The 25220-nt window shown below is 39.2% G+C and overlaps 2 protein-coding genes and 1 long non-coding RNA gene across 12 annotated transcripts in view; 1 reads left to right on the top strand and 2 right to left on the bottom strand.

Moving 5' to 3' along the window:
• ATAD1 (ATPase family AAA domain containing 1) overlaps positions 1–6313 on the top strand; it is a 65416-nt gene extending 59103 nt beyond the window's left edge. For all 6 annotated transcript variants that reach the window (XM_045361172.2, XM_045361173.2, XM_005565878.4 and 3 more), the window contains 2 exons: positions 1213–1346; positions 3335–6313. In XM_045361172.2, the coding sequence (XP_045217107.1) occupies positions 1213–1346; positions 3335–3455 (255 nt within the window). In that variant the 3' untranslated portion in view covers positions 3456–6313. The remainder of the gene's footprint in view (positions 1–1212; positions 1347–3334) is intronic.
• Positions 6314–7079: 766 nt separating this feature from the next.
• LOC141407707 (uncharacterized) lies at positions 7080–8503 on the bottom strand. Its single transcript, XR_012417922.1, has 2 exons — positions 8385–8503; positions 7080–7119 (listed from the first exon to the last, which is right to left on the bottom strand). It is a non-coding gene; the product is annotated as an uncharacterized lncRNA (long non-coding RNA).
• A 1957-nt stretch (positions 8504–10460) lies between these two features.
• PAPSS2 (3'-phosphoadenosine 5'-phosphosulfate synthase 2) overlaps positions 10461–25220 on the bottom strand; it is an 89535-nt gene continuing 74775 nt past the window's right edge. For all 5 annotated transcript variants that reach the window (XM_005565877.5, XM_074002158.1, XM_074002159.1 and 2 more), the window contains 4 exons: positions 16771–16906; positions 14516–14784; positions 12919–13148; positions 10461–12324 (listed from right to left, as the gene is read on the bottom strand). In XM_005565877.5, coding sequence (XP_005565934.1) covers positions 12186–12324; positions 12919–13148; positions 14516–14784; positions 16771–16906 — 774 coding nt within the window. In that variant the 3' untranslated portion in view covers positions 10461–12185. The remainder of the gene's footprint in view (positions 12325–12918; positions 13149–14515; positions 14785–16770; positions 16907–25220) is intronic.

Raw genomic sequence — 25220 nt, 5'->3', positions numbered from 1 at the left:
GCATTTTAGCTCCACTTTGTTTTTGTACTCCAAATGATTATGACTACTATAATAATTATTACTACTATTTATATAGCTAAAGTTTATTTAGATTTATCCATGTATTTACCATTTGCTTTGCTTACCATTGCTGCTTGCACTCTTGCCCTCTGGGTTCAGTTTTCTTTTTATCAAAAAACATGATTTATCTTCATGTAACCCTTACATTTAGGAATGAGAGCACTGTTATGTGAGGTCACAGTTGCAGAGCTGGCAATGTTGTCTCACCTTCAACTCTCTTGTCCTTGTGTAGAGTTGCTGTTCTTCCTAAAACACTGTGTCTTCCACAAATACAAAGGGAATTTAGTAAATATAATACAAATACAAATGGGAATTTAGTAACTATAAGGTGGCATTTCACATCAGTGGGGGAAAATAAATGTTGCTGTAACAAGTGATGAGCTAAATGGGGGAAAAATACAGCTGGACCTCACTATATTGTGTTCAAATCCTGGCTCTGACTATGTTTACCTGTCCAGGTCTCATGATTCTTATCTGAAAATGAAATTGATAGTTTCTGAGAAGATTAAATGAGAATAATACATACAAAGTGCTTACCCCAGTGAATGAGACATAAGAATCATTTACTAGATGGTAGTCATAGGTTTTTTTTCTTGCTTATTTTCTCTTCTTAATCTGTACATAAGTTTAGTATGATTAGACTATCTCAAGTCTATTACGTGGCTAGGACAGTCACTTAATTGGCTTGACTATAAGCTTAGCTTGAGGAGCAGAAGTTTAGGTGCTAAATTCATGTTGAGATAATAGAATACCAAGCATTACAATTAAAAGGAATGTTAAGAGTTTTTTTGTGTGTTTTTCTGTAATGGACTCTGGAGTTAATTACATTTGCCAAGTACTGTATGTTGAATATATTACAGAAAAATGTCACCTTGGTACCTTCTTGAGAGATATCAAAGCAAGTCCAATATCTGTTCTTCCCCATCACTCTACAGTGTATCTAGTAATAATTATTTGTCTTAATCATAAGGACAAATAATGAAAATTATATTTCAAATTTCTAAGCTTTTGTGGTTAAAAAAAGCTTCTAGAAACTATTGTTTCTCCTCCCATGCTGTTATAATATGCTTAACTTTCTTTAAGATGGGTATTTGGTAGTATTTGCAATATATTTATTTTTGTTTTTTAAGCATGTTTTTTTATTTGTTTAAGGTGGATAGGCATGTAGACCTGCTAGAAGTTGCCCAGGAAACTGATGGCTTTTCAGGAAGTGACCTAAAAGAGATGTGTCGAGATGCTGCCCTCCTCTGTGTTAGAGAATATGTTAATTCTACATCAGAAGAAAGGTATATTATTTTGACTTGATTTTTAATACTTGTTAAAACCTTTTAGAGCTTTTAGGTTAGTTTCTTTTATTTTGCTTTATATTAGAAACACCACTTACGAAATAAAAGGTAAATTTGGATTATCACCCCCTGCAACTTTGTTTATTACCATTTTTCCAAAGCAGAATTCTGAAAATGAAGGAGGGCAGAATTGTGGGAAGGGTCTAGAATGAAGGAGAAAAAATGTTGAATTCCTTCTGATGATCCATGGAAATTTCACATGTAAATGTGAGGGGAGTTGGAGGTATTGAAGACTAGACCTCAATTTGTTAATGAATATGTATTTACTAAAACAAAGACCATTTATCACTGCAGCAAATTTTACTTGGAACCAGTTCCAAAGTATAATGAAGTTGAGAATCCGATTTTTTACCAGCCTTATTTCAGCAAAGATACTAGTGAACTGGGATAATTCAGCCCTAGTGAAGCATGTCCTTTAAGGAAGTTTCCTAAAAGGCTACTTGCCTATTATACTGCATTTCTTTTCAGAATATCAACCTTCTAACAATTTCTGTGATTCTTGGTCAACCCCAGTGTACTTTTTGGGGTTGTATTAAAGGAATTCTCCAACTCTTGTCCCTTTGTTTCTTGGTCTCCCTTCCTCACCTTCCTAGTGTTTTCACTTGCCTGTGGTATTCATATATATAGTTGCAGTGTGTTGCCATAGCAAACTTCAGCAAAAAAATGTTTTGCGGGCTTTGATATAGAAAGGTCTACATGAAAGCTACTCTGTCAACTGGTAGCTGTGTATGCAGTGGCTCTGGACCCATCATCGTTAGTGTACCCTCAGAATCTACCGTCCAAAGGTTTTTATTCTCTTCTCTTTTTTTGAGACGGAGTTTCGCTCTTTTGCCCAGGCTGGAGTGAAGTGGCGCAATCTCAGCTCACTGCAACCTCTGCCCCCGGGTTCAAGCAATTCTCCTGTCTCAGTCTCCCAAGTAGCTGGGATTATAGGCACCCATCACCATGCCCAGCTACTTTTTGTGGTTTTTGTAGAGACGGGATTTCGCCATGTTGGCCAGGCTGGTCTCGAACTCCTGACCTTAGGTGATCCACCCACCTCAGCCTCCCAAAGTGCTAGGATTACAGGTGTGAGCCACCACTCCTGGCCAGGTTTTTATTCTTATATATAAGATTAAGAGGAGAAATAACCAACCAGTTAGTAAATTTTGCTTAGGCAGATTACACTAATAATGAAAGATCTATTTTTTTGCTGCCTCAGAGCCCTGAAAACTATATTTCAGTATGAGAAGTCTGGCTAATTTTATATTTCCTACTGAATTTCATATTTTATAATTTTATATTTCAGTATGAAAAATCTGGATGGACTTGGGTTATCATAACTTTCCTGAATGTTTTCCCCTGAATATCTGTAAATTACAAAGGAGCCATAATATTCTGGATTTTGTTTCTCATTGAAGTAGGGAGGATTTGGATTAGTTGGTTTTTGTTGATAGTGAAGAATTTTACTCTCAATTTGTAAAAAGCAAAACATGCATGTAAGTATATACCTAGCAATGATAGTTTTTAAATTATAGTTTTCATGGGAATTACATGATTTTTTTAATTGGAATTACATTCCCATTTCAATAAACTATATAACATTTTTTACCTTATGGTAATATTGTGTACTTATATTCTAGATGTGAAGTCTTTGATTGTAGCTATTTTAACTTCCTACTTCTTAGCAGTCAGTGCTTTTAAAAAATTCCTTATGATTTCTCTATGTGTAGATAATTCCTGGAAGCATTTACATGAAACTGTTCATTATGGTTGTCTTTGGGGGTCTTGAATGGTAAAGAGATTTCATTTTTATACTCTTTTCTACAGTTGAAAACAAATTTTTTTTTTTTTTTACCACATGCATCTCTTTTAAATCTTGGTAAAATATTTTAGGGAGGTGTATTCTAAAATTATTTGAGTATTTGATGGTTTTATTTGCATTTTAGCCATGATGAAGATGAAATTCGGCCTGTTCAACAGCAGGACCTGCATCGGGCAATTGAAAAGATGAAGAAATCAAAGGATGCAGCATTTCAGAATGTTTTAACACATGTTTGTTTAGATTAAGAGTAAAGATCATTTGTACAGTTCAGTGATCTAGTTTGGTGTGTCCTCTTATCAGTCAGTGGAAATAGAATGGAAAGAGTGCTCTTGAAACAATGAGGGAGCTCAATGTTTATGGTTTTATACTCTGAATTCTAAGTTATTGAGATATAGTTGTTACATAAGTGGTATTACTGTTTGTCAAAAATCATGAGGAGGAACAGTTGAATCCAGCCTGAATGTGGGTGCTTGTGTTTGACCTCTTCAGCCATATATTGTACAGCCTTATAGAATCTAAGCTGGTCTTACAGTCATAAATGATTCATTGGGTCATTAGTGAGAAATGGGGATGTGGTTAGGTGCTGGTTCCTAGACATGTGAGTATGCATTTGTGTGTGTGCGCGTGTGTGTGTATATTAAATGTATATATCCACACATTTTATATTGACATTCTGTAGATACGTTTGAATACAGAAACCTTTTTTACCCCAACTACTGAATCCAGGAGTACCAAATAATATATAGTAAAACTAAGATTTAAGGTTGTGTCAAAAAGGTACAGTGATTCAGCCATTTCCATTTGTCATTTGTTTCAACCTTTTTTAAGTTGAGTGTTTTTCTTTCTGCAGTTGATTAGTTGGATCCTCCACATCTTGCATATATACATGGGCTCAATTATTATGTTTGTCAGGATAATCAAATAAAAATACTAGTTCGTGATCAGCATTGAATGGTTGTTAGGCAGTCATGTGCTCAACACTGATTTCACCTCTTTCTGTAAGTATACCGAGTATAAACTTTTTAAGTAAGTTTAAATTGATGTACATGGAAGTGGATTAAAAGACTTTTCAAAAGAAAAGGTTTGAAAAACCTCAGTGCCCTTTAATACATGTACATTTCTTTCCTTTCTTCATTTAATGTAACATATGTCTGTTGTAACTATGTTTCTTAAATATTATTTTAAGGTTATGTGTTCTTTAATTATGGTCAAATACAATTTGGTCACCAAAAATGAAATAATAGTTTAAAACAAGTAGCTGTTACTAAGTGTGCTAAAAATACTCATTTTGTAATTAATTTTAGTTTTCTTAGTATATTATAAATTGTGCCCTGGTCAGGTACAAATGGACACATCAAAATGCCCATATTGTATCTATCTGTAGTCATTTAATGTGAATTATATGTGAAATTTTTTTCAATATTTTACTAACCAGAATTCTGTTACAGGCACCTAAACACGCAGCATGAGGAAAACGTTACAACACAATCTTGAGGTGCTCTGAATCATCAGATTAAATTATGCTTCATATGTTTTTGCTTTTACTGTATTTATTTTAAAACTCTCAATCTCTTTTCTTGTGTTACTGGATTAATTTATCTGATAATGTCTCACAACAATCTATTAGATCATTTATTCTTCGGTTGTACTTTGAATGGTGGGGTAGAAGTTTCAGGTGAACACTGGATAACAAAAAGCAAGTTATGGAAGATTGTGAAGAGGATGGAAAAATTGAATACAAGATACCAAAAATGGAAAAAAGTGTCCCATTTTTAATAACTATATTATACTATTATTTTATAAATGTGTAATAAAGGGGTCCCTCTTTATTGGTTGTTCTCCACTTAATCTTTGGTCTTTTTCAGTAATTTTAAATTTTCTGGGACTTTTTTGGTTTATAAAACTTGTGTTTAGACTTTATCTTGCTATGGAGTTTTCACACTACAATAGCATCTATCCTAGTGTGTAGTCATTTCTGTTTTAATGTGAATTTCAGTAATTTAATTTTAATCTGGTGACATATTAATCGAAAATAAGGAGTAATGTATACCTCCACATGTCCTTTCTTTTTGTCTTCTCTTAAATTCACAATATCCGGTAGGAGTGGTTATTCAATTTCTTTGTGGTTTTAATCATCAAATGAAGTTAGAGAAGTATACTAATCCCAGCAACTATGACTCATCTAGGCATGTTAAGACCATAAAGTAATTCAGGAAACTATTTTCCTGATTTTTAAATAACTTTTAGTGTTATGTAACATCTATCCTTCTGTTTTAGACATGCATTTCACATATGTAGTTGAATTCTAGATTCTAAGATAATTCGTTTCGGATAATACCTAAGAGTACTGGATCTAGAATCAGGCTTCCTGAGTATAAACTCAGGCTCCCCATTAACTAACTGTGTGTCTGTGAGACCCCGTTTCTCATCTGTAAAATGGGGCAACAGTGGCACTCATCTTAAAGGGTTGGATAATAAAATAATGCATGTAATGCCCTCAGCATAGTGCCTGGCACAGAATTTCTGCTCAAATGTTAGCTGTCATATTAATATTGTCAGTTTCACACACTGATGTACATATCCTGTTGACCAGGCTCAATCTTTAAGCATTCTCCATACTTAAACCAGTTCCATAATCCCTAGGCCTGTACTCTAGGGATTGAGACTGAAAGGATCACTTACGCCATGTTTCTCTAAAAGCATCATTGCCGGAAGACTTTTGATAAGTCTGATGTGTCTCAAGCTATTCCCAGGCCTTTTATGTAGAGTTTAGAAATGAAGTAGTTGAATCAATTTAGTATCTCCTTTACTATGTCTCTCCTTTCGATCTCAGCCAACCCCCCACGTGCAGGTAAACCCAGCACTCATGATATTAAGAGCTGGGTTGGGGTAATCTATTCTGTATGCATTATAATAGCCTAACAGTATTTAGTAGCTGTAACTTACAGGTTTAATGCTAGATGAGGATGTTTCAAGCCTTGAGTGTGCTTGTGTAAAAATGGCGGCAACATCATCTCGGTAGGAATTTTTTACTTGAATTGTTATTGTGGGAAAATGTTAACAGATTTCTTCTGGATAAAGAAAATAAATTGGATGATGTATATTTTATGTTTCTTTTTAGCTTCTCTTAACATCAGAATATTGAACAGAATTCTGATATGCTAAATATATCTAGTGCACGGCTGAAACTCCAGCACCAACTGGGTGCTTCAAATTAAGTCATAGAATAATTCTATCTAGAACTGACAGAAATCTTTACAGAGCCTTCATTATTAAATTTGTTATAGATTTAGTTATCAAAGATAGAGTTCTCTAGTCTTTTTTTTTTTTTTTAAAGCTAAAGCTCTCTTTATTTACATGTATAGGAAAACATTCTGCCTAAATCATGATGTTAATGAAAATCATATCGAGGAGAACTTGAACCTTATTTAAATATGGGCTTCTAACCTAATTAACTAAAATATGATTGTCATGTATGACACAGATGCTGTGTGCAGATAAATCAAACCTAAAACCACTTAGCAATGTGAGTAGACACAGAAAACATCCCAGTTACATTGGTGTAAAGTTTATACTATTTATTAATGGCCTATAAGGGTCTCATTACTAAAACACTGAAGTGGGATTATATTTTTGTAATTGTCTAATATTTACAGTCATAAACCTTCATGAGAATACTTTCAGATACTAGCTTTTGTGCTTTTTAAATAGGTTACAGTGAGAGTATTGGGTGTGGAATGCATCGAGGACACAGGTTTGTTAACCATGACAACTCAGTTGTAAAACTAAAGCCAAGTGCACCTGTAGTCTCAGCTGCTGGGAAGGATCACTTGAGCCTAGGAGGTGAAAATTGCAGTGAGCCGAGATTGCACCATTGCCTCCAGACTGGGTGACATAGTGAGACCGTCTCTACAAAAAATAAAAAATAATAAAAATAAACTAAACCCAGACATTGAAATAGTTACTGACATGCAGATTTGGAACTGAAACTAGAACACAGTGGTGTATATCCCACTGTTCTGAAAATACATAGCTTCCAGGAATTCTAAGAATGGCCAAGATAACTGAGATAGGGGATTGGCTATATCCAGTAAAGCAAAATCACTTGCAATCATGTCTAAGGGAGATGAGGGTCATCTGTTAGGCCATAGTCATAGACTTATAAAGAATATCAGTTAGGATTCTGTTTGTAGCAACCAACTCTAGCTAACCTAAGCAATAAAGAATTTATTTGACGGATATAAGATCAAGCGGAAGCTAAAGAACCAGACTCGGGATAGAAACTTAGCTCCCAAATATTTTTCTAAGCAGAAATTGCTCAATAATCTTGCTTTTATTCCTCATGGATTAAATGAACTCCAGCTGCTTAAAATGCCCATTCAGAATTTAAATGCCTGGACATGAGTGTGCAAAGCCAGGTCAAAAATCACCCCTGGCAGTCTTGGAGCTTTGACGACTCTCCAGGAACTACTTTGGCTTAAATGGTTTGAGGCAAAGCAGCTGGGTTTACCGATTGATCTAACTGTGAAAGGAAAGGTAACTTATTCAAAGAAAATTGTGGGGAAGACTGTTAGACAAAATCTGACAAATGACCAGGCAGTTACTTGATGCCATAAGATTGAAATATGTTGGGTGTTGGGTATATACTAAATGAAACGTAATATTATAACAAGTGGACATGCTGGAAGTATGAGCAACTTACATATGTAGTTTGTGTGGACGGGCCTTCAGGGACTGCTTCTTCGGATCCCATAAGCTCCACTTCCACTTGATGATGAATGCTACTTGGCCTGCCCAACTCTGCCTAGATGGATGGTGAGCAACTTTGCGTGGTAAGCAAAGGCTGTTTTGTACAAATGAAATCTCTTAGGCAACAGCTATCAGAAGAATAGGTGACTGCCTGTGGTAGTCTCTGTTTTAGGGAGGTGTCAGAGCTTTATCTGTCTTTAGGCAGATAAAGGGGCTTCAGAGAGAAACCTCTGCTTGCATCCTCTGTTTACCTTAGTAAGGTAGATGTAAATTTCCTTTAGAAATGGACAGCTTTTCAGAGCTATTCCTGCCTGCAGTTCTCAGAAAATCAACTCAAAATTTGCCAAAGAAATATATTCTGGGGTGGTGTATTCTGGCTTCCTCTCATTCCATCAAATCTTTAGACATGAGAACAATTGACTGACCTGGTGCCTATTCAGTTTGCTTGTTTCCTGCCTATAAGGAGAGTTATGTTGAAGATCAGTGGTAGACCTGAAAGTCACATACTGGAAAAAAAGGAGGATAAGGAGAAAATGAATTGCTGTTCCCAAGTAATCGAGATTTGTTTCTTCTTATAGGGAAGATGATAGGGAAAAATATTGTGACCTGATAAAAGTGTTGATAAATTTAATAAGAGTTTGCCATCATCTGACTAAATGATATCATATGCCTTTCAGGATCTTTTCCGAAAAAGATCCTGAAACAGTTTGGCATACTCCCTCAGCAACACTGACATCTTCATGTGTTTACATAGACATTTCCTGCCCACTTTACCCTACTAATTGGCGCTAGGAGCCACCAAGTAACGTGGGGAGAAAAAAGGGGGCTACAAATGGCAGCTTTGAATTGGCTATATACACCAGTTTTATTTGGGGTGAGGATTAGCAGCAAAAAATGCATGACACCTTCAGGATAGAAGGGAAGGAGGGGTTCATGGAAAAAAGTTGCAGGCCTGAAGGCTGCTGGAAGTTTTGGTGGGAACAGGTAACCTTTTCTGCATTAGTAGAGGTACGGGGGTTGCTGAGAGAAAAACCCAACTGCTTCCAGCCCTACTGGTGAAACTCCTTAGGGGCACTTAATAAGATCTGTTCCTTTGAGGAAAAGGAAACAAAGTAGCTTCATCTCAAAACAAAAAACAAAAAACTGCGATGAAGTTCTGGGCTGAGGAGGTGGCTGAGCAACCCAGCAGCTACCGAAAATGTCATTAAGTGCTTGGCTGAGACCATGTGTCTTACACATCTAGAGCACAATTTAGAAGATGACAAGAATAGGCCGGGCGTGGTGGCTCACACTTGTAATCCCAGCACTTTGGGAGGCTGAGGCAGGCAGATTGCTTGAGCTCAGGAGTTCAAGACCAGCGTGGGCCACATGGTGAAACCCCATGTCTAACTATATATATATATATATGTATACAAAAATTAGCAGGGTGTCGTGGCACACACCTGTAATCCCAGGTACTCTTTAAAAAAAAAAAAAAATTCTTCGAAAAAAAAAAACGGATACATGTGCAGAACATGCAGGTTTGTTTCATAGGTATATGTGTGCCATCGTGGTTTATTGTACCTATTGACCCGTCCTCTAAGTTCCCTCCCCTCACCACCCCGCAACAGACCCCAGTGTGTGATGTTCCCCTCTGTGTGTCCATGTGTTCTCATTGTTCAACTGCCACTTATGGGTGAGAACATGCAGTGTTTAGTTTTCTGTTACTGTGTGTGTTTGCTGAGGATGATGGCTTCCAGCTTCATCCATGTCCCTGCAAAGGACATGATGTCATTCCCTTTTATGGCTGCATAGTATTCCATGGTGCAAATGTGCCACATTTTCTTTATCCAGTCTGTCATTGATGGGCATTTGGGTCGGTTCCATGTCTTTGCTATTGTAAATAGTGCTGCAATAAACATGTGTACATGTGTCATTATAGCAGAATGATTTATATTCCTTTGGGCATATACCCAGTAATGAATCCCAGCTACTCTTGCTTAAACCCAGGAGGCAGAGGTTGCAGTGAGCCAAGATTGCGCCACTGCACTCCAGCCTGGGTGACAGAGTGAGATTGTCTCAAAAAAAAAGGGTGTGGTGGGCCTGTAATCCCAGCACTTTGGGAGGCTGAGGCAGGTGGATCACAAGGTCAGAAGTTCAAGAACAGCCTGGCCAACATGGTGAAACCCTGTCTCTACTAAAAATACAAAAATTAGCCGGGCGTGGTGGTGTGCACCTGTAATCCCAGCTACTCAGGAGGCTGAGGCAGGTGAATTGCTTGAATCCAGGAGGTGGAGGTTGCAGTGAGCCGAGATTGTGCCACTGCCCTCCAGCCTGGGAGACAGAGCAAGACTCAGTTTAAAAAAAAAAAAAAAAAAAAAAAGACATGAGTAAGGGTAAATAGTCTCAATTATGATGTTCAAGAGAGTTGCTGCTGTCTCACTCCAGTTATACAAAGTCACAAAGCCCTTAAGTTGTGTGATCAACCCACACCCAATGTTACAGGCAGAAAAAACTCAGCCTTCACTCTGATAAATTTATTAAAATAAGAACAAGCATCAGTTGTACATAGAAATAATCATTTGCACTAAGCATGGTACTAGAGCAGAAGAGCAGTTTTAAATATATATATTTTTAATCACAAAATATATCGGTTAAGGCACTATAATCCTGTCTCATGTTTTCAATAAATATGCTGGATTGTTTTTAAAGGCAGTAGTGAGTAACTGATTACATAAGTATAGGCACTATACTATTAAAGACAAACTGCTGTGGCCATTGCGTGTAACTTATTCTCAAAAGAACTGTTAGTTAAGATTAGCATTTTTTAAAAAATGAGAATATGAAAATTATCACAGTTTTCTCTTTCCAATTTAGGTCTCTTCCAGAGAGACCTATATATTAAAAGGTGCTGTTTCTTCACATATTCCTTGGCAACAATGAATTATGCATAAAGTAAAAACATTGCCTCTTAGGAAGTAAAGTCATCAGAAGATGTTCGCAGAACAGCTTGAAATCTTTGGAATAGCTTTTTTTTTTTTTTTTTCTTCAACTGCAATAAAATCAGTGGAGTTCAGAAAACTCGACCTTTCAGCATCCAAGAAGGCAGCTTTGTAAGCACTTTCTGTTCAAGGAACTTTGTTAAGCAGCTGAGGGGAATCTGACCCAGCTCCTGTGTTGTCTGGTACAGGGCACCAGACTGGGAGTCAAGTGGCCTGGGTACTCCTTCACTGCCACCAGCATTTCCTAATAATGGCAAATTTACATTTTGTTACAGTGCTCAGCAGCTTACAAAGCACATACATGTGCATCATCACAGTTTGTTCACCTGTAAGATGAAAGGGCTGGATTCTTTGTTTTCTGTGGTCTTTCCAGTTCTAGTGCCTTGCTAGTCTGATAGTGTGAATTATTTTTTGTTATAGCTGACGCTGCTGCTGCAGTCAGGGCCATCCTTTCTGCAGGACACAATGACCACAGCCAAGAGCGGGAAAGATAACTTTCCACAACATCGCCACATTGACCTCCTTTCATCAAAGCGCTGTACGCTATTAAAAGTCACCGTTTAACTGGAGTTACATTACTCACAGAGGCCATTAAGACGTCTCTTCTTATTAGACAATATAACTTTTGTGACAGAAATAGGCTGCACAGATCTCTAAGATTAAATTCATGTTATTGCACATTTTGTTTCTCCAGTCAGGTCTTCAACACGTAAGATATGATTACAACATTAAGGCTTTGTACAGCATGAAGTAAAACATCAGGAAGAATCTTGATGTGAGCCACACCTCTTTTAGAGTGAGAAAAAAAATTTTTTTTGTTTTGGTCAATTGTACAGAAGAGGATGCTTAATCTGATATGTTTTATAACTGATAAATGACATTGTTAAGAGTGCAGGTTGGCAAGACATGCTGGAAAATATATTCATTTTTCATCAAGTAACTAGACACATGGTCAAAGCTTTAAGAAATCTGGGACCTGCCTGCTCAGATGCAGTAGAAAATACATAGAGCTAATTTTATTCTGAAATGTATAAGAATATTGCTTTCACCTGCTAAGATTTGGTCTTCAGTTTGACTTTGTGTGTGTGTGTATGTGTGTGTATTTAAATTATAGACACAACTTTTACTTCATTATAAAAGATTAAAATGCATCATTGAGAAGCAATTTAATACAAAGCATCTAATCATAAAAATAGAAAAGGTAATCAAAGAGCACTTCAGAAAGAAACTCTGGAGCCAAAGGCATTAGTTCTTCTCCAGGGACCTGTAATAATCTGTCAGGACCTTCCATGCTTTGGGGGCCATGAAGCCGTCTGGAGGATTCTCTCCTTCCCGGGCGAGCTTCCTCATACGAGTTCCTGAGATGAAGTCAAACTCATTGTGCCTGTTACAGGGTGGCAACAAAGAACTCAGTGTAGGTAAATGATATCTGCCTTAAGGATTCCTGGAGTAGGTTATGGTTTTTGAGACCCACGTTCTTTCTGTAAAATGCTGCATCTTTGAAAGTGGGCACTCCTCTAAATCTTCAGGAACTTGCAGAAGAAAAGGAAAATAATGGCAGCTATCCATTCAGTATTTACCATGCACCTATACTGTTCCTGGGAAGTGTCTTGAGACCAGAGACTGTCTTCTATTTATCTGCCTACTTCTGTGAGCCCTCAGCATGGGGAGCAAGTGCACCATAAATATTCATTGCAATCTCTGTGTTGCTTCTTTTCACTTAGTGTGCCAGACACTCCGCGCATGCTCAAGAATGCATGTTGAAAGAGAAATATTTATGGATCATCTACTATATGCAAAAGACTGTAGTACAACTTTAGGGGACAAAATGTATAAGACCACATCCTGACTCTCAAGGGACTCAGTCCACTTGGGAGCATGTGGCAGTGCACTGGAGAGTTTTTCAAAGGGCCCAAATTCTGCCTCATCATTTCTATTATACAGATGTTGATAAAAGAATTTTCCCCTGAAAACCTACCTTGCTGGATCATAGAAGTCCATGGCTTTTTTGGCTTTGTTGTAGGCAGCCACTCGGAATGGAATGATTTCCACAGAGGTGAGGCCAGGGGCCATGCTCAAGACCTTGCCCCCATGAGTGGGTTCATACAGATCCTTCTTGGTTTCAGGATGGGGCATTCCTGCAGGGTCCCTGCCCACAATGTAGAAATTGGCCCCTGCAATCATCCGGGACCTGCAGTGCCACTGGACCTAGGAAATGTTACATAAGGGACATGCTGGTCATTATGGGTTAAATCTGTGGGTCATGGTTTATGGAGACACCTTTATTCTGCTTTAAAAGTAATTCAGTAATGTGAGTCAACTAAGAATTGCAAGAAAATCACTGAGGTTCTAAGACTCCATCCACTCGTCATGCTTTGTTATGTTAGGTAGGGTAGGAGCTCTAAAGGTAGGCTTCCTCCCTCATAACTCAAGGTTGTATTTCTTCATCTCTTCTCCAAACAGGCTAGCAGGACAAGAACACTCAAATCTTAGTATTCTACAGAACTGTACGGATTTTACTTTCCAGTGCCTCCCTATTCACAATAAATTGCAGTTTAAAGGAAATTACAAACTCCAATATCTCATTATCTGACTGCCGTTAATGAGCTAATTACCTTCCACATGCAGATGCTGATTTCAGTTCAACGGAACACTTGCCCTCTTTAAAGCCCAGATAGCAACACAAAGGATAGAAAGGAGAGGTAGGGGCCTGGAACTTTGATCTGATTGAAGAGAATTAATTCATTAAACTCAGTTTGGGGCATTCCAAAGGGTTGAGACCCTTTCTATTCATCATACTTGCGGCAAACTCATTCAGATCCACTACAGTGGTGGTGCAGTGGGACAAAGAAAATCTCTGTGTGATAAGCTCACTGTGTTATGATAAAAGGGAGACATTTATCTTTTAAAGATATCCTCTCCTAATGAAGCTCACAGGGCATGGTGAGTAACTGGAACTTCTGAAATTGAATATTAGGTTAGATACAACTTGCCCTATAACCCAGTTAAGTTTCATTAGCCACCTCTTTCACTGGCCAACTTCCATATTCTCAAAGGCAATGTAAAACAGGTTTGATTTGATGTTTCTAGCATTTTTCTTTTTTTCTTTTTTTTTTTGAGACGGAGTCTTGCTCTGTTGCCCAGGCTGGAGTGCAGTGGTGTGATCTCGGCTCACTGCAACCTCTGCCACCCAGGTTCAAGTGATTCTCCTGCCTCAGCTTTCCGAGTAGCTGGGATTACAGGGGCACACCACCACACTCGGCTAATTGTATTTTTAGTAGAGACGGGGTTTCATCATGTTGGTCAGGCTGGTCTCGAACTCCTGACCTTGTGATCTGCCCGCCTCGGCCTCTCAAAGTGCTGGGATTATAGGTGTCAGCCACTGTGCCCAGCCTTCTAGCATTTTTCAAATACTGAGTGGAAACATAATGAAGCTGGATAAAGAAGAGACACCAGAACATTCCAGAATCTGCTTATGAGGAAGCAGAAAGGATCCCAGAGACTCATTTACTCTTCTATGTAAAGTTTGAGTCTGAATTTCTGACTCTCAAAGCCCAGCTCTGGGAATTACTCACCTCTGTAGGGCCAGCATATAACATGGGAGACGGAAAGATGGCAACAATGGTTGACTTGGGATCCAGGACCCCTTCCTCGAGCACAGCCGCGTGCTGCTTCATCCGCCAGTCCAGAGGCACATCGTCATCTTTGGTCCAGCCCCCCAGAGGGTGTAGCAGGAGGACCGGGTGCTTGTAGCCCCTTTCTAGGAGCCTGCGGCGAGTGTCCTGCATCAACAAAGCATGGCCATTGTGGACAGGATTGCGCAACTGGAATGCAAACACCGCATCTGGGAAAGGAAAGCAGAAGAAGGAAGGTCACAGAAGCACATGGTATCATTTCTCCACAAGAACAGAAAGGACACAACCATGTTTATTGTTTCGTGCATTCATTATCCACTGACTTTTTTTTTTTTTTTTTTTTTTTTTGAGAAACAGTCTCACTCTGTCGCCCAGGCTTGGAGTGCAGTAAGCGATCTCGGGTCACTGCAACCTCCGCCTCCAGGATTCATGTGATTCTCCTGCCTCAGCCTCCCGAGTAGCTGGGATTACAGGCGTGTGCCACCACACGCATCTAATTTTTGTATTTTTAGTAGACTCAGGGTTTCACCATGTTGGCCAGACTCATCTCGAACTCCTGACCTCAAGTGATCCACCTGCCTCAGCCTCCCAAAGTGCTGGGATTAGAGGCGTGAGCCACTGCACCCAGCCTATCCACTGGCTTTGGATAATCAGCTGGAGAATACAGGTGGGTCTTTAAGAGGTGTTAATCCAATGCTAACCAACACCAGACTGCTGAGACAGGGATGAGAGGCAGAGGCAGGAAGCTGCTTAGGGGGAGCCTAACTCAGGAATGAAAAGATGTGTTGCCAGGACCTTTCCTGTACACCAAGGCTCAGGCAGGGCGGGTGTTAATTAGTCCTCTTCTACCAGGGAGCCTAGAGGGAGGTGAGTGATTGTGAGGAACGTTTTCTGGGGCCTGTGCAAAGGGCAACAATCTAAAGACATAAAAAAATTTTGCCTTCACTTTAAAGAAATCTCCAAAACTACTCCACTTAGTGATGGACTCCTGAGAGCCTTAATTTTTTTTATCTGGCAATGATATAATTTTTATGTCTATAATATGAAAAACTTGAGAAATACAGAAGAGCCCAAAATAGAATATAAAAATCACCACTAATCCTATTATTACTTTTTCTCCCTCTTTTTCAAAATGTATACAATAAAGAATAAAAATATTTTCGTCCAAACTCCATCCCCAAGAGGATGTAACCTGCATTTTGGGGCATGTGCTGCCAGAGACTTTTCTGCCTCTATACAAAGAAGTAGGTTAGGGATTTTAGAATTATGATGATATTTTGGTTTTTTTCCCAAAATATGATTGTGCTGCACCTATTGTTCTGCAATGTGCTTTTTCACTTAATAAATACACTTTAGGTATCTCTATCAGTGAATATTTTAAACTGTTGAATAGTGTTCTAATATATGGTTCTAATATATAGTACAACTTTATAACACTGTTTCCATATTATAGACATACCAACAGAAGATGTTTTCAGGTTATTTTTAACTATAAAAATACTGAAGCCAGGCATGATCTCAGCACTTTCGGAGGCTGAGGCAGGGGGATTGCTTGAGCCCAGGAGTTTAAGACCAGCCTAGGAAACATAGTGAAACCCATTTCTGCAAGAAAATTTAAAAATTAGCAGAGTACGGTGACATGTGCCTTGTAGTCCCAGCTACTTGTGAGGTTAAGATGGGAGCATTACTTGAGCCCAAGCGGTTGAGGCTGCAGTGAGCTATGGTCATGCCATGGCACTCCAGCCTGGGTGACAGGGTGAGACCTGTCTTTTAAAGAAAATGCTGATTCCTGGTATCCTTAGTTCTTTAATCAGAGGGTGGTTAGGAGTATTAATAAATGCAGTAGGGGCCGGGTGCGGTGGCTCACATCTGTAATCCCAGTACTTTGGGAGGCCGAGGTAGGTGGATCACCTGAGGTCAGGAATTTGAGACCAGCCTGACCAACATGTTGAAACCCTATCTCTACTAAAAATAAAAAAATTAGCTGGGTGTGGTAGCGGGCGCCTGTAATCTGAGCTACTCAGGAGGCTGAGGCAGGAGAATTACTTGAACCTGGGAGGCAGAGGTTGCAGTGAGCTGAGATCACGCCATTGCACTCCAGCCTGGGTGACAGAGCAAGACACCATCTCAATAAATAAATAAATAAATAAATAAATAAATAAATAAATAAAATGCACTAAGGCCAACTTACATACCAGCATTCATTTCTTTACATTTCTGTTTGAGCTCCAGAGGTGTCAGACGGTATTGGTCCAGCCCATCATTCCACCTTATTTTCTCCAGCACCTGAAGGTCTCCACCAACCAACCAGTCCCCACTTTCCATCACCATCTAGAAAGAATATTGTTATGATTGCTAATGATTAATCGTGATTTCTATTTTATCTGAAAAATTTTCTCCTTTTAGACCAATCTCAGGTTACAGTTAAACAACTGCCTTCAGTTCTTCAGTATTTCTGGCACAGTATTTCTCAAACTTTTTGGTCTCTAGAACCGTTTATGCTCTTAAAAAATTATTGAGTACCCCCCTCCACCATGAGCTTTTGTTTATGTGGGTTATAGCTATCATTACTTTTCATATTAGAAATTTAAACTGAGAACATTTAAAAATATTTACCAATACATCTAAAGCTAACATTAATCAACCTACTGCCTGTTAACATATAAAACATTTTTAGTGAAAAATAAGCATTTTCCTCCCCAAATGTAGGAAGTATGGTATTGTTTTACATATTTGCAATCTTTTTAATATCTGACTTAATAGAAGACAGCTGGATTCTCATATCTATGTCTACGTTTAATCTGTAGTAATATATTGTTTTGGCTGAAGTATAAAAAGGAAGTCCAACTATAGGTAGGTAGCTAGAAAAGGGAAGAGGATTTGGATAGCCTTTTTGCACAATTGTGGATATTCTTATTTGATACTACACCAAAACTCAACAAGTGTCAATTTCTTAAAGGTTTAAGTTGCACTGTGGAATCTGAAGTCATATTAATGCACTTTTCATACTCTGTTACATTAAAAATCCATTGTGCTTTGGATTAATCATTTACCCATGAATGATTTTGCAATATTATATATTGGAATTAGAAACTGTTAGTTCACTGAGTTTGTAAGTCTTCCAAATGTTGACATATTTTATTACAGGATTTTTAAACACACAAGTGTTAATATCATTACTAGTCTCATCAAAAAGTTTTCTAAGTACTAGGAATCTGCCAACCTTATGGTGGTGAATAAAAATTTTCCAGAAATTTTTTGCTTGAAATTTCAAGATTTATCATTGGCAATGAATACTCTCAGCTGTTTTCCTTGAATTATCAGGTTCACTTTGTTCAGTTTGAAAAATATCTACCAAATAGTCATACCTGAATAACCACAGTTTATCACTCATGCTTTCAAGTAAACATGATGATCCATGAAAAAAAAAATAGTGGCCAGTATTGCTTGTAGCACAAACCATTGTACAAGTACTTTTCCTTAAGACAACCATTGTACATTGGTATATGTAGCAGAAGTACTTTAATGTGTACTTCCTCTTTTGTAATGGAATATTAAAAAGATGTGGACTCAAGGGCCAAGATTTAATCATCACTTTTACAGCTTCATCAAGAACAGTCTTAGGTGAAGCTAGCATTGCTTTTATTGCAAGTGCATGATGATGAATAGTACAGTGACTATGGATATAGTTGTCATTGTCTCGAGTCTAAAGTGACAGCAGTTTTAGCCACTATTGCTTTTGTACCAGCAATTCAAATGTCAATACAGAGAAAAAGGCAAAGAATGTCTTAGTATTATGAACACAGTTTTGAGCTTGGGGATTCTCTAGAAAGATCTTGGGAACCCTCAGTTTTGTAAACCGTACTTGAGAACTGCTGCTAGTACATTCCTAATACAGTCTGCTGTATCTTAGACTATTTCCAATAAAGACCTAAATTAGAGACCCTGGGGGAAAAAATCAGACAGCTTGTTTTCTACTGGTTAATTATTGTTGAGCACAATTTCTATGGAAATTCTCAAAAGAAGCAGCCTTCTTCAATTACATCGGATTTTAAAACAAAAGGAAATCTCCAAAGAGCAGCAAAATGTAGCTAAATTCACTTCTAAGGCTAAACGTAGACTATTAGCTAAACCCTATTTTTTAAAAATAATCTTTGACAAGGGTACCAGGACCACTGAATGGGGGAAAGAACAGTCTCTTCAACAAATAATGTTGGCAAAACTGGATATCCACATGCAAAGGAATGAAGTTGGACCCTTACCTTACATCATATACAAAATTTAACTCAAAATGGATGAAAGACCTAAAAGTAAGACCTAAAGCTTTTAAACTCTTACAAAAAATAGAAGGGAAAAAGCTTTATGATATTGGAGTTGAAAATGATTAGACATGACATCAAAAACATAAGCAAAAAAAGCAAAAAAAAATTGCAACTACTTCAAACATATGTGCATCAAAGAACACAACAGTGAAAAAGCAACCTATAGAAAGTGAGAAAATATTTGAAAATCATATTTTCTGATAAGGGGTTAATATCCAGAATATATAAAAACTCCTACAACTCAATGACAAAAAAATTAACCCAATTAAGAAATAGGCAAAAGACTTTAATAGACATACCTTGAGATGATCTACAAATGGTCAAAAGCATGTAAGATGCTCAGCATCATTAATTATGAGAAATACAAATCAAAACCACAATGAGATATCATCTCCCATCCATTAGGATGGCTACTATTAAAAAAACAGAAAATGTCTGGGCACAGTGGCTCACACCTGTAATCATGAGCCACTGTGGATTGGCTCACGGCAGGTGGATTGTTTAAGCCCAGAGTTTGAGACCAGCCTGGGCAACATGGTAAAGCCCCATCTCTGCATAAAATATAAAAATTAGCCTGGCGTGGTCGTGCATGCCTGTAGTCCCAGCTCCTCGGGAGGCTGAGGTGGGAGGATCACCTGAGCCTGGGAAGGTTGAGGCTGCAGTGAGCCATGATTGTGTCACTGCATTTCAGCCTGGGTGACAGAGACCCTGTCTCTCTCTCTCTCTCACACACACACACATACAGAAAAGAGAAAAATAACAAGTGTTGGTGTTGGCGAGGATATAGAAAAATAAAAATTGGAACCCTTGTACACTGTTAGTGGGATTGTAAAAGGTGCAACCACTATCAAAAACAGTATGGAGTTTCCTCAGTGAATTAAAAATGGAACTACCGTATGATCCAGCAATCCTACTTACGGGTATATATTCAAAGGAAATGAAAGGGTCTTGAAGAAATACTTGTATACTCATGTTCATAGCAGCACTATTCAAATAGCCAAGAGGTGGAAGCAACCCAAATGTCCATAGATGGATGAATGGGTAAATAAAATGTGGTATATACATACAAGGGAATATCATTCATCCTTTAAAAGGAAGGAAATCCTGTCACATGCTATAACGTGGCTGAACCTTGAGGACATTATGCTAAGTGAAATAAGCCAGTCGCAAAAAAGCAAATATTACATGATTCCACTTATATGAGGTATCTAAAGTAGTCGAATTCATAGAGACAGAGAGTGGAATGGTAGTTACCGGGGGCTGGAGGAAGGAAGAATAGGGGAGTTGCTTTTATTTTTGTTTTGGTTTGAGACAGATCTCGCTCTGTCACCCAGGCTGGCATGCAGTAGCTCACTGCAGCCTCTACCTCTGGGGCTTATGCAGTTCTCCCACCTCAACCTTCCAAGTAGCTGGGACTACAAGCATGCCACCACACCTGGCTAATTTTTAAATTTTTTTTGTAGAGACAGGGTCTCACTATGATAACTAGGTAGGTCTCAAACTCCTCCTAGGGAGGAGGGCTCAAGCAATCCTCCAACTTCGGCCTTCCAAAGTGTTGGGATTACAAGTGTGAGCCACCATGGCTGACCGGGGAGTTGTTTAATGGGTATAGAGCTTCCATTTTGCAAGATGACAAAGTTCTGGAGATGTGGTTCACAACAATGTGAATACACTTAACATTACTGAGTTGCACATTTACAAAAGGTTAAGATGATAAATTTTATGTTCTGTTTTTACCCTAATTTTTTTTTTTAGAGGAACCACCATTTCTTTAACTCACTGAGGATTTCACTGAGGTTACTAGCAATCACTTTTCTATTCCCAGTCTCAGCTGAAAATGTGACTTCAGGAAAGGTGGGTGTGAAGAGCACCTGGAGACCTCTAGGAGAACCACCTTCATAGTGTCCCACACATTAGATGGCCCAATTCTGGCCCCCTTTTGTTGTGTCCATCCCATAAAGGCAAGAAGACCCTTGGTGGGAAGACCCACCCAGAGTCATCACCTACTCTTTTGATCACAATCTGGGTACCCAGAACTCTAGAATTTCCTGCCCAATCAATTCTGAGCTTGCTGCTAGGGCCTGGAAGAGCTTCATCTCCCAACCTGTCTTTCTAGGGTGGACCACACACTCAGAGCAGCCCTAGTTCTGAAGGCGGGCCAAGCAGGGAGGGTCTGTAGAGGTTGTGGAGAGAGCTCAGCCATGCAGCCCGGGGTACCCACAAATCAATCCAGAGGACCCACATAGCACAGGAAGAGGCCTAGCATAGAAGGAGAAGGGAGAGTTGGTGAAAGGCCAAGGGCCAACTCTCCACACACTACCATATTCTGATGCAGAGCCCAGAAGTCTATATTTGAACCTGGCTTTCCAGTTTGTGATCAAGGCACAGTTGTCAAAGTAGAAGGATCGAACATATTTTATTTAGCAGTTTGTTAGTTATACATGTAACTTTTAAATATGATGTATGGATCTCCATTTGTATTCTTGCTCTGGACCCCACAAATATTAGGGGTGAGCCAGGGTTGAAGAATGGTCAAACCAACGAAAAAGAAAAACATGGCTGCGCACGGTGGCTCAATCCCATAATCCCAGTACTTTGAGAGGCTGAGGTGGGCGGATCACGAAGTCAGGAGTTCAGACCAGCCTGGCCAATATAGTGAAAGCCCGTCTCTACTAAAAATACAAAAAATAGCCGGGTGTGGTGGCAGGCACCTGTAATCCCAGCTACTCAGGAGGCTGAGGCAGGAGAATCACTTGAACCTGGGAGGTGGAGGTTGCAGTGAGCTGGGATTGTGCCACTGCACTCCAGCCTTGGCAACAGAGTGAGACTCTGTCTCAAAAAAAAAAAAAAAAAAAAAAAAGGAAAAGGAAAGAAAAAAGAAAAGGAAAACATAGCAACCTTTGTTTTTTCCTATAAGTTTAAATATTTTCCATCTGGTATTGAAGTATAATCAGTTACAGAGGTGTGTCTCTCGTAGTCACTGACACAAATACTTACATACTTACAGCCAATCTTACTCCTCAAATAGGTAATGGTTCTACAATCCTTCCCCTAATCAAACCCCATAGACCTTACACCACTTTCCAAACACAACTTGGTTACCTGAAATGTTACAGAGAAGAGGGAGGCAAGAGTGAGTGAGAGAAAGCTGATTTGAAACACCTAGTAGGAAGACACGAAGATAGTGATGGTGGACCTGGTTCACATCCCCGTTATGACCAGATATTGGGGTTTACTATGACCTGCATTCCAGAGAGGTTCAGGGAGTGGGGTATTGGGATAGAGCAGTGGTTCTAAACAGAGGCTGATTTAGTCACTCCTGGTAACATTTGACATCTGAAGATAATTTTGACTGTGACAACTGAAGTGCTATTGGCATCTAGTGAACAGAGGCTAGAGATGCCACTAAATACCCTACATTGCACAGAACTGCCCTCTCAATGAAGAATTATCTAGTCCAAACTGTCAACAGTGCTGAGGCTGAGAAACCCTGGGGTAGACAGAAGGCAATTATGCGAGGTTTTTGTATGTGTTTTCATGGCCTCTTTTCTAAACTGTGCTCAGTCAAATAATTTAAGAATATTTTCGAATATCCATACCTATATATATACTTTCTCCTCATTGCTTAGAGTTGGACACAACACAATTTTGAGAGTTGACCACCAACCCCCTGAGGATGCAGTAATTTATTCTGGACACTAGGGGTCCACCCTATATTGCTCTATCTATTGGTGAAGAGGGCATCAAACCAAATTCATCCAGCATCCAGCCTAAAAACCTTTCTGTTTGAAGAGAAACATTAAAACTATGAGTTTGGCATTTCTGGGATGGGGAGGGACAAGGTGCATCTCTATCCCTAAGGTGGCCCAATTATCACCAGAACTGTGTACAGCTGTCAGGAAGGGAGATCCAGAGGCTCTGCTTAATTTCCCAGGGCTTTGTGGCCTAGAAGTTCCCAGCCCCTTTCAAGCTTCCTGCCAAAGACAGCAGCAGGGCCACAGCTAGAGGATTTGCAGAACTGGATGCATGAAAAGGAATGAGGAGCAGGTTTCAGGAGCCCAGTGAAGTAGCAAATAGGGAATTGGGCTCAAAATTACACACAAGAATGCATAAAGGAGAGGATAAGCTCAACCACTAAGGTAAAGACTAAGAAAGCTATTATAAATAGGCTCAAAGAGGCCAAGAAGAGGAAGACTCAAAAGCAAATCTGGAGATGAGGGAATGCACTATTTGGAAAAGGAGGAGCAGCTGAGGGTGGGAAGGTGACAAAGAATGCAAAAAGGGAGCAGAGAGAAGTGAAGGTAACCAGAAAGAAGGAAGGAAATGGTGGGTTCAGGAAGATAAGGTCATGATGAAAGAGTGCAGAGAACAGAATCAAAGAGAAGAAAAACTAATGCATACAAGAGGAGAATATATATACACACACACACATACACACACATATACTCCTCGTGTATATATATATATACACACACACACATTCATATCTGTGATATCAATCATAGTCACAGAATCTGGGGCTTTAAGGAACCTGGAGGTGACGTAGATTTAATGTCCTCATTTTCAGAAGAGAAGGCAGTTTTACAGAGGGGAAGTGGCAGAGTTCAAATGCACAGAGCTTTCATATCAAAGCCAAGACCCAAATCTCAGACTCCTGCAAACCAGATTCTTCTCACCACCGCGCTCACTGCCTCTCATCAGTGGCCCCCATGTTGACGTTTCAGTTTCACCTATCACAGGTATGAAAGCGGCAAGTCCAAATTACTCTGGGAGGACAAAGAAGGGGCACTCAGTCATGCTCATGTGTCATGGGAGTCAGCGCTGACTTCTGAAAGGAGGTAATAAGGTCTGGAGGCAGAGGTGGAAGAAACAGTGTGCCAGGTTGAAGGATGAGTATGTGCAAAAGTCAGAGAGAGCATGATCGAATGACCAGCTCTGGAAGGACTGGACGAGGGAATGTATTGGCTGGTGGTGGCAAGAGGCTTTGCGGTAAATTGTATCTTAATAAAGGGGTTTCCAAAGAAAGGTTGAATAATTCACTCTAGCTAAAGAGTGGGAGATTAGGGGGGAGTAAGAAAAGAGAGAGGGAAGAATTGAAATGTACTGACCCAAGATGGAATAGAAGAGGAGTGAATGAATTCAAGCAATACCTGAAAGCTACATTTGGCAGGACTTGGTGACTGAATGGACAAGGGGAGAAGAGAGAAGCAAGAATGGCATCTAGGTTTTGGTCACAGGCCACCATTTGGATGGTGAAGCTGTCACTAAGATAGGAGACATAGTAGGGGGAACAGGCTTGGGGGGAGGTTAAACATGTTGAGTTTGAGGCACTTGCAGGATATATGTAGGAGGGGCCATAAAGAAAATAGCTCCAAACAATTATTTAACTCAATAGTTTCAACCTTCACAGCACATTAGAATCACGGGCAGCTTTAACTACCCACCCCTCAATAATCAGAGGTGACTCAAAGCCAATTAAATGAGAAATCTGTGAGGATGGGATCCAGTCATGGGTGATTCGTAAAGCTCCTCAGGTGATTCTGTTGATGTAACTAACCATATGGTTTTCATTATGGAGCTAAAGGCTATAAACTCTCCTTCCTGTCTTTCATTGAGAAGTCACATTCTGTTCTCTTGGTTTGTACAAGAAAATGTACAGTGCAAAACAGGAGTGATGATTCTTAGTTACCTCACCAAGAGCACTGTGAAAAATAATTACTACTTGACAAATATTTGGGAGCCATGGATGAAAGGCAACAAAGCCCCCGCAAGCATTAGTTTTACAAGTTTCACCTGCTCCTCGTGATAATTTCATCTGAGCGCATGGCACATGGTTCTATATTTAGTGACACCAAACAGAGGGTTGGATGCCTTGAATGGAAGGTCAAGAATGACGTTGGTGATAAGCTCTGTAACGAAGGCCGACCATTTCTTAGTGACTCTATTTTCCTTGCAAATATCATTCCCAGTGCCACATGGAAATAGAATAAGGCCCAGGATTATACTTTCGGAAGTAATTACTTTTGGAAGCTGTGGGGTTCTAAAAATCAATGTTAAAGTGTTTTTGTGGGTTTCAGAGTGCTAAAAAAAGGACACAACGAAAAGAATTATTTTGCCAATAAAACTTGTGTGTTTGGTACATGCAACAATCTTCAACAATCTTCATCAATCTCTCTCACTTTTGCACAAAATGTCTACAGAGTGAGTGGCTTTCTCTCTCTGGTTATCCAAAGCTCATTTCTCACCATTAGCTCCCTGGGAATGTTTATTGAGTCCCTCTAATAACCTGAAGGTACAGAGTCACTGAAAATATTGTCAAAGCC

This window comes from Macaca fascicularis, chromosome 9 (assembly GCF_037993035.2).
Source record: "Macaca fascicularis isolate 582-1 chromosome 9, T2T-MFA8v1.1".
Classification (NCBI taxonomy): domain Eukaryota; kingdom Metazoa; phylum Chordata; class Mammalia; order Primates; family Cercopithecidae; genus Macaca; species Macaca fascicularis.
The sequence above is the reverse complement of the archived record's forward strand: the minus strand, read 5'-3'. Positions and strand labels throughout refer to the sequence as shown.